The sequence below is a fragment of the Phycodurus eques genome, chromosome 4 (genome assembly GCF_024500275.1).
Source record: "Phycodurus eques isolate BA_2022a chromosome 4, UOR_Pequ_1.1, whole genome shotgun sequence".
In the NCBI taxonomy this organism is placed as follows: Eukaryota; Metazoa; Chordata; class Actinopteri; order Syngnathiformes; family Syngnathidae; genus Phycodurus; species Phycodurus eques.
Genome location: NC_084528.1, coordinates 19845604 through 19855162, shown reverse-complemented (window position 1 = coordinate 19855162; position 9559 = coordinate 19845604). Strand labels below are relative to the sequence as shown.

Below are 9559 nucleotides of genomic sequence, written 5' to 3'. Positions count from 1 at the left end.
GTGGTGCCTTGACATTGGACTTTAAATCGTAACGTGTCCCTGCTTGTAACTCAAAAGATCTGTAGTCATTTTTCACCATTGAAATGAATGGCAATGCTATTAATCGATTAATCAAAATAAACAAGAAAACATTTTGTAATGTGTATTTTAAGAAGGAAAATTAGACTTCATACCACGGTGCGTTATAAAAACTTCGTAATAACTTAATTAAATAGAATGTAAATAATTTAAGTTTGTTCATCATAATTTACAGTATGCTTCAATTGAATTCATTATGCTGCTCCTTCTGGTGTTGCCAGCCTTTGCCACCGAGGGTCGGTATAATACAGTCATACTGACAAGGAAGATTCACCACTACTCTAAGTGACTCAGTAAGCTGCAATAATTTTTTTTTTTTGCAGAAGATAAATAATATATGCCTGTGAGTATTGTGATATTGTCTGTTTACATGTCCTGCTTCGCCGTTTGAGTTCAAATCTCCATTGCCCAAAGGGTTATAACACCGCAACAATCAATGCTAATAATTAGCATGTAAATGGTGTTTTTCCATTTTCTATTAGCATTAACCTAGCAGGTGAATTTCTAAGGCAAGGTTGTTTAGTTGTTCAAAATACACAACTTGTAATTGTCTTTGTTTTACGTTTAGTTTGACAGTAAATATCATCTGTGAGTGGCAGTAAACAGCTTGAAATCTCTTTTCTGAAAAATTGCCAACCTGCTGTTTACCTGTAGTGAGCTGAGTTGAGTTTGTTGCCAACATACAGGGCTCATATCGCAGGTTTTCACTCACAAGTCAAAGCAAAAAATCAGCCGAGCGATGGCTCGTATCTCGTCGGGTCACTCGTATCGCGAGGCACCACTGTAATTATAATCTTGTACTTTCATTAGAAGAGTCAGGATTTTATTTCATTATCATTTTATTTCTTGGCACTTTTTTTGCCTGCATTTAGTTGTGAAGATAGTTGCCTTTTAAAATGATGTGAACGGGAGTGTCCAACTCAGTGAACGAATTGTTTTAAAGTAAAATTATTGCTTATTTTGCTTTAAGCGATGTCCAGGCTGGTCCATCAATATTATAGACCAGTTAAAGTAAGTGATCTACGGAGCCCCTAAAGGAACATGGGGAAAAAAGAAAGGAAAAATAAACTTGTTTCTCATACTAACGAGAAACGTTCTCATTGTCATGAAAAAGTTCCTTGTTCGAATGAGAAAATAGGCTACATCGTAGTTATGGTTTCCCTTGGAGGGCCATCATGAGCGTGAACACATACACAGTAAATGTACAATTGCCTCATGTTATTACATATGAATTATGCATTACATATTACAGATGGCCGCCGCTAGATTGAACTCAAGGAGAATGACAAAAAGATGAAAAAATGAATTTTATGATTGGAATCGTGACTAATGTAACCAATTTATGACAAATTTAGAGGTAACATAATCATTAAGTGATAATTGGTGAGAACTTGTCAGATACTGTATAACATTACAACTTTATTCTGGTATTTTTATGACTTCATTCATAGTTTTCTTTTCTTTTGAGACTTACCTGTGAACTTGTGGAGGCGGTCAACCACTTTTCGCTATTTTTACACGCACTTTCGACTTTTGCTGTCACACTGTTGCATACGACGTATTTGCATATAGATGACAAGTGGCAGATGGTTTGCATTTGCCTATTTGCGTGACAAGAAAGCCAATAGAAAGTTATGGAATACTTTTGTTTTTCGCTTAACCGTGTGAGCGGATGAGTTTGCGATTAGGCCCATCTGGTGCCTCATGCGTGTTTTACACGGCTGTCGTGGGCCAAAGACGGCGGGCGCGTTTTTCTTGACCTTCGCGGGCAAACATCGCGCTGACATTCCTGCCATGGAGCAGGTGCAAGCAGACTTAAAATTCCCCGCAGCGCCCCTTGTGATTTGAAAGTACTCGGACTTTGTTGCACAGGAGTCAGGCATGACGCAACAATCCGAGGAGGTTTTTACAAGGTGCTATATCGACCAAAAATAACATTTACCTCACACGATCACACACGTAAACAAATCTCACACTCATGTAAAAACTCATAGTCAACAAAATACCTCTCACATGTAACAAAAAATCTCACACACTCACTCAAAAACCTCTCACATTTAGAAGTTATCATATTCACCAAAAACCTACTTTTAAAACAACAAACCTCAGATAGAGAAAAAATTTGCTTTCTGTGTGACCCCTCTCGGTGAGTCAAAAATTGTGTGTGTGAAAGGAATCTCACGAGACAAAAAAAAAAGCCATCTCAAATCCCCAATGCTGATTGGCTCTTTTTTTATTTATTTTTTTTAATAGGGCAGGTGAGTTTGAGCGGTTTGTTTGGGGTTGTTTGAGAGACTTTTTACTGTGTGTCTGTAGGTGTGTGTGTGTGTGTGTGTGTGTGTGCACGTGTGTGAGGATTTTTTTGTGAGGCCATGAGATTGTTGTTGTGTGTGAGAGGTTTTTTTTGTGTGTCTATGTGATCTTTGTGGTCAGTGTAGGAGATTATTAGTTGCATATGAGAAATTTTGCGTGTACCTGAGAGGTTGTTTTGGCATGTGTGTGTGAAGGAGGTATTTTGGTTTGTTTGGGTGAGAGAGGTTTGTTTGTGTGTGCGAGCTACATGTAATTTTTGGCCTATACGGCGCCTCAGAGGTTTTAACGCAGCCTCCATCTCCATCTTTTTGCAAGAATTCTTTGAATTTCTATTCCCAAACATTCCCAAACCTCTTGTATGTTACACTCTATACATATGTACCACCGAGATAGAATGTCACATAGATCCAGTTTCGGCCCAAAGGGAGTGGTCAGCATGCATGTGTGCAGGTGATGCAAAGACGGACGCGGCTTGTGACAGTAATGATTCTGATGGGAGGTCTCCGTTAAGTTTGGCCCTCGTGGGGGTGGGCCGGCGGTGGGTGTGGTGCGCGGGAAGGTGTGAGCGCATTGAGGTCGAGGGTGGAAAAGTAAATGATGAGGGACGCATCGTTGAAATTCAAGGATAAGGTTTCCAAACTTCAGCAATGACAGCCTAATAATAGAGGGGCTGCTTTGGAGTTGCACTGGGGGGTCTCTTGGCATAAAGGTCACTATTGAGTGGCGGGAAAGGGAAATGAAGGGAAAATAATTTGCACTGTGCCTCAGGGCAGCATAGTGTGTTAGTGGTTAGCACGTCCGCCTCACAGTTCTGGGGTTCAGCGTTCAAATTTCAGTGGTGTGGCGTTTCTATTTGGAATTTGTACATTTGTAAGGCTGTTTCTTTGGAAACCAGTTCTCATGACTTGGCTTTTCTAAGTTTGCCTTTCCCGAACTTTTTAAGCCACGCACGCCTGCAACAATCCGAAAGAGTTGAACGCCCCGCTGCTCACCACTGTTGTTAATAGTGAAGGACAAAACAGAGACAGAGTAAAGGGAGACATGTGTATTTGTAAATAAAGTGACCGGCGACAACACCTTGAACATTTATAAAATATAAAGAAAAACATGTTATCTACACTGTGGTTCTTATAATGTGAGTCTATACAGGTTTTAGTTGTACAAAATTTTAGTTGTACAAAAAACATCCACACACGGATCAAATGTCATCAAAAGTAATAGACATTCTGATGTCAACATTTGCATATCAGGTGGTGTTGTTCTTGAGTGGCAAGCAAGAACTGACAGGAAGTGAAAGGATGACGAAAAGGAGGCCTCCGAAAATCAGGATGGCCCCCGCTGAGCCCACGCAGGCCGCGGACCAGGACAGTTGGTGGTGCAGCGGGATGGAGCGGTCGCTGGACAGCAAGGCCAGCACAGACTGGTGGAACATCAGGATGGAGACGAGGACCAGGATCCCTGCACATGTGGGGTAAACATTAAAAACGAAATAAAGATGAATTAAAGACATGTCAAGGGCTGACCTGAGAGTATGAAGCAGAAGGACGCAGGCTTGAGAAAGAAGGAAACGCCTTTGCTGAGTGTCATGAGGATGCAAATGGAGCCCGTCACCATCATGGTCAGACTGAGGAGAGCCAAGATGGCCGCCGCTAGATTGAAATCTAGGAGATTGACAAAAAGATGAAAAAATGAATTTTATGATTGGAATCATGCGAATAATTTATTGAACGCATAAGTAGATGTGTTCATAGTTATGTTGTAATTGTTTTAGGAGGGGTGAGGTTAAAATCACGGTAGAGTAGCATTGGGGTCTGGTAGGAGGGTTACGTTGTTGTCAGGGTTTGGGTGGGAATTAGTGTCGCGGTGCGGTTAGATGAGGATTGGCTTTAGGGTAGGGTTATTGCTCAGTTAGGCTTAGAATTAGTGTTGCAGGGTAAGGGTTAGGGTTACAGTGAGCTTAGTGTTTGGGTTAGGGTTTAGAATGAGAAATTACATGTTGCATTGATTTCCACCATTTCACAAATGTGTATTCTATCTGCCCAATGTGTCCAAATGTTGGCGTGTTGGAAAGTGGGCCACGTGCTGATTTGGCTCATCTTTAAAGAGATTTTATTGGCAGGTGAACATGGACAGGTGCAACACACCAAGCTCATGCCAATGTGTGTGTGAGGCATTGATGTCATCATTAGTCCTAGTTACTAGTATCCAATTGACAGATACCTGAAGCTGATGGCACAAAAAATGACAAATTATAGAAAATTGTGTATGTTTTTGTTTTTTGTTTTTGCTTGGCAATCATTGTTTTGCATTCATTATAAAATTGTTGTTGTCTCACTCTTGTTTGTTGTCTTCTTGAACATGACAGCGTTCTCCCCCGAAGTGAAGAATTTGAAATAGGTGCAGTTGGATTCTGTAGACCAAGAGGAAACTTTAATACAATATGCATGCATGCGCATGTGCACACACATACACACATGCGCTCTAGATAGCTGCTGGTCTTGTGCGATGTGCCTTCTATGCATCCATGCACACACTATTGTACTTCCAGGCGTCGTTCCTATTTATAAGTGTTGAGTCGGAATACCCACAAACACACACTCTCTCACACACACACACACACATGCACTCCCTGCACATATGGTGCTACTAACAGTGGTGGGAGGTAACAAAGTACAAATACTTTATTACTGTACTTAAGTAGATTTTTCAGGTATCTGTGCTTTACTTGGGTATTCGTTTTTCTGACTAAAAAAGTGTTTTACTCCCTAAGTTTGAAAACATTGGAAAATATTTGTTTTCATACATTTCATTAAACTTACGAGTTCCCCAACATATGAATTTGGCGAGTTACAAGCTCTTCGCCTGGTTGATTGTTTTGCTTTGTGTTGCAAGCCAACATTTGAGGTACAAGCTAGCTTCAGATGTACTGCTGCTCGAAAAAATTATCTCAGTTTTGTTGTGGTTTAACTGAAGAAAATGTTGGCTCATCCAGTTATTTATCTGTTTTAGACAGTGATACAACACCTTAGTTGAACTGTAGTCATCTGGTGACACTGCTAGATAATAACTGTGTGTCATCTGCATAGCTATGATAGTCAAAATTAAAGTTCTGAAGAATTTGACCTAAGGGTAGCATATACAGGCTGAACAGGAGCGGTCGAAGAACTGACCCTTGAGGGACCCCATAGGTCATTGCCATTCGATGACATTGAACACTTCCAATGGTTACAAAATAACTCCTTTCCTCCAGGTAGGACCTGAACCATTTAAGGACTGTTCCATTTAGTCCTACCCACGTTTCCAACCTGTTCAGCAGTATATTATAATCTACCATATCAAAAGCCGCACTGAGGTCCAACAAGACCACAATTGACACGTTTCCCGAGTCAGTATTCAACCTTATATCATTTAGCACTTTGATAAGAGCAGATTCTGTACTGTGATGAGTTCGGAACCCTGATTGAAATCTGTCAAAAAGTCAATTTAAGTTCAAGAAATTGCTGAGTTGATTAAAAATAACTTTCTCAACAATCTTGGCTATGAAAGGGAGAGGATTAGGGGAGGTTCAGAGAGAGATCCGAGGGGGAAGAAGAGGAAGGGGAGGAGGAGGAGGAAGAGGAGGAGGAGGAGGACCGAGCTGGGAGCACAGATGGAGGGGTGGTGAAAGCTGGGGAAGAAAGAAGGGAGCCACAGATGGAGGAGGAGGTTCAGGGAGCAAGGGATGGTGGGGTGAGAGTGGATGGAGAGGGAGACACAGGGGCTTAATACTGCATTAGAACTACTCTCCCTAGGTCCTTCGCTGTCCCTCTCGCTCATTGCGCCTTCACTATTTTTAGACAAAAACTGTGAAGTAGACAGATTCCACTCAGCTTCCCAGGCGCATAGTGATAACTCTCACCCTACTGAGCATTACGGGCTGGACATTCTTATAGACACGCACAGACACGCACACGTATACAATACATGTAGACACTGCTTATTAGCTTATCTGTGATGTCGTTCACTTATGACGCACATATTGCATTCAAAGTGCTCGGGGGCCCACCGAAAAGACGCCTCCGAGCCGCTCCGCTCGGGATGGCAGCCAGAGGTGAACGGTGATCGTGACTTTGGCAAGAAAACAGTTGCTTTTTTTTTCCCCAAACTAACATGGCGGGGCTTGCGGCCATCTGCCAACGACGCCAGGACGTGCGAGAGACATTGTCACGAGCAGACTGGCTGCCGTCACAGAGAAACAGACTGTCACATACGCACACATACGAAAACTGAGTGTAAGTGTGTGTGCAGTGTTCACTAGAAACACATTATTAGAGAAATACATGGATTTTCACTTATTAAATGTATGCTATGTTAATTATAACTTCATATAATTTTTGTATGTTTCGGTGCGAGAATAAGAAAGGAGACTTTGTTCCTCTGTCTCTCTGATATTGTACGTTGTATTATCACTTAGCTGTGAAATAAAGCAAGAGTCTGTGTCGAGCCAGGTGCCAGTTGCGTGAGACAGATGATAACTTCCTGTTTATGTGTCTATATATGACCTCGCCTAAGGACAAATAGGCACACTCTTCTTGAAAGCAGTCAGCAGGTTGCTTTTTGAATCATCTCCTTGCATGCAAGTTTTTATTATATTCTATCTCTCATTGTTCTCAAAGTGCTCATCCTCTACTAAAGCATTAACATTCTCTCACTCCACAAAAGCACAAAAGGTACAGGCTACTGCAGGAGTGGGCAAACATTTATGCTTAAGGGCTATATTTTTTTATTTTTTTTTACACTGGAAGAGCATACAAACGCCAAAATGTGAGTCAGATATGCAAAACATTACTCCAACGTGCTGATAGTAGAGGACTTGATTATGTATGTCCCATACTTTGCCTCCCCTTGTTCTAACATCTTGTCGAAAGTCTTCTCAGAAAAGTGGAAGCTTTAATAGCTGTATCAAACATGTAGAATAATATTACATAATGCTCCAAGTGGTCTCCTTCCATTGGAGGACTCCTTACGTTGTGCTTCTTTAATGATTTAATTAGCATGTGGATGGCACATAGGCTGACCTAGATGCATATACACAGCATGTACAGCACGCAGCTTCACGTTCAAGGTGCGCGTAGTAAGTTTGCAATGTTTCGTTAGCCAATTATATATATAGGGCAGAATAGGTGGTGCAAGCGTACTTAATAGGGGGGCCACTCACCATATACAGGCCAAATAGAATGTGTATTTTTGTTTTAAATAACCTATATATTCCCGGCATAGCATTTTTAGGAAAATGTGACTCACGGATCACTATGATGCTATTTGTGTCCTAAATCGGATTTATTTCTTCCCCATTCACCATCAAGGCTTTCCTTTAAAGCAACCTTATCGTGAGCTTAATAGCATTACTGCCTGAGTCATTTTTGAACGTTTTCAGAAAACAAGAAAAAAAAAAAAAAAACAATTTAACAAACAAGAAGAGTCAAGTTTCCTTGATTCAGCCCTTGCTGATCACCATGAGCTGGATGATTTAAAACCTGATCACAGACATAATGAAAAAAAACTAACTTTTAGCTAGGACATCGATATGTTTTAGTGACATGTTGACAATTGGTCAAAAATGACTTAGGCAATTATGCTATTCAGCTAACAAAATGTAACGTGTGTTAATCACAGCTTCGAACTTACATTGATGTTAGACTAACTTTAGTGTCTCTGTTGTTGCCATGCCAACCCAAAATAACCTACTTCAGTGGTCAATATTAAATTCACGTGATCGCACTAGCAACGCTGCTAATTTTACTGTTCAGACTTGTGTGTGATGTTTTTACGGACAGTGCTGCACCGTAACAATAGCTTGTTGATGTTGCATTAAGTTTTCATGGTGGGAAATAATCACTTATTTCACTGTTTGAAACATTTGCAACAATTAATACCAGATTTAAAATCATGTAAATGATACACCAGATATTTCATAAATAAATGAACAGCATCGTTGTCGTAGCCACGGCAACCCTGACTCATTTATTTATGTGGTCTGTAATTGGTGGACCAGCCAGGATACTGCTCGTTATACTAGCACGGATGTCGGTGCCTATGTCACTGTTCAGTGTTATTTACAACGCGTGTACAGACTGTACTGCATGCACCTTGTAAAGCACCGTATGAAACTATTAAGAACAGTAGTCGTACTCCAAACCAGATTTTTTTATTTTTTTTACGATGCAGAATAGAACCTCAGCGTGGTGGCACGGTGGGCGACTGGTTAGAGCGTCTGCCTCACAATTCTGAGGACCGGGGTTCTGCCTGTGTGGAGTTTGCATGTTCTCCCCGTGCCTCCGTGGGTTTTCTCCGGGCACTCCGGTTTCCTCCCACACCCCAAAAAGATGCATAGTAGGTTGATTGACAACTCTAAATTGCCCGTAGGTGTGAATGTGAGCGCGACTGGTTGTTTGTTTGTATGTGCCCTGCAATTGGCTGGCAACCAGTTCAGGGTGTACCCCGCCTCCTGCCCGAGGTGGGGGACGCCCGTGACCCTAGTGAGGAGAAGCGGCTCAGAAAATGGATGGATGGGGCATCTCTGCCTCTCATGTTGCGCTAGCCTAGCCTCAATGCTAATTTCACTGTTTAGAGTTGCGTGCAATGTTTTTTCAGATTTTACTTTGTGTCCTTTTAGAAAAACGGGTCACTCGTATCTCAAGGCATCACTGTATATAAGTTTTGTGACTTTTTTGTTACGAGGAATAAGTAGGTGACTTGCGGTTACCGTGGCAACAACAGAGATGCTATTCTGCCAACAAAATCAATGACAGTAGCACGCCTCACCTCCTGGTAGTTCAGCGGGGCCACAGCTGGTCCTCTCGGGGTCCACGTCGGCCACCCACAGGGTGTGCACGCACGCCTTCCACAGGCCGTAGTGCGCCATCTGGCACGTGTGGTTGCCGTCAAAGTTCTTGGGCTGCGCCAACTCCACCCAAAATTCCGTGCCCACACCTAGTACGGTCAGCGTCACGCCCATCGCGCATACCAGGAAGGCCAGCTTGATTTTGCCGTCCTGGCTGTCGCTCATCTTTTGGCTCCGCCTGTGAGCGCGGCCGCCCTTCAAGGCAGCCAGACCTCCGCCTTGGCCGCTGGCCGCCGCCCCCACGCGGCCCTCTTCGTCTTGGGGCACAAAGAAGTTGTTCCACAT

At 42.3% G+C, this 9559-nt stretch overlaps 1 protein-coding gene across 1 annotated transcript; it reads right to left on the bottom strand.

Moving 5' to 3' along the window:
• Nucleotides 1–3637: 3637 nt before the first annotated feature.
• On the bottom strand, nt 3638–9559 carry cacng6b (calcium channel, voltage-dependent, gamma subunit 6b). The gene is made up of 4 exons (XM_061675668.1): nt 9196–9559; nt 4727–4801; nt 3915–4052; nt 3638–3849 (listed from the first exon to the last, which is right to left on the bottom strand). Exons 1-4 carry the CDS (start codon nt 9557–9559, stop codon nt 3638–3640), a joined length of 789 nt encoding a protein of 262 aa, XP_061531652.1.

Coding starts and splice junctions, on each gene's coding strand:
- cacng6b (XM_061675668.1), bottom strand. CDS start 9,559: ATGTGGAACAACTTCTTTGTGCCCCAAGACGAAGAGGGCCGCGTGGGG. Junction 4,802..9,195: donor CCCCGCTGAACTACCAGGAG/GTGAGGCGTGCT, acceptor CTTGGTCTACAG/AATCCAACTGCACCTATTTC. Junction 3,850..3,914: donor CTTCTGCTTCATACTCTCAG/GTCAGCCCTTGA, acceptor CCACATGTGCAG/GGATCCTGGTCCTCGTCTCC.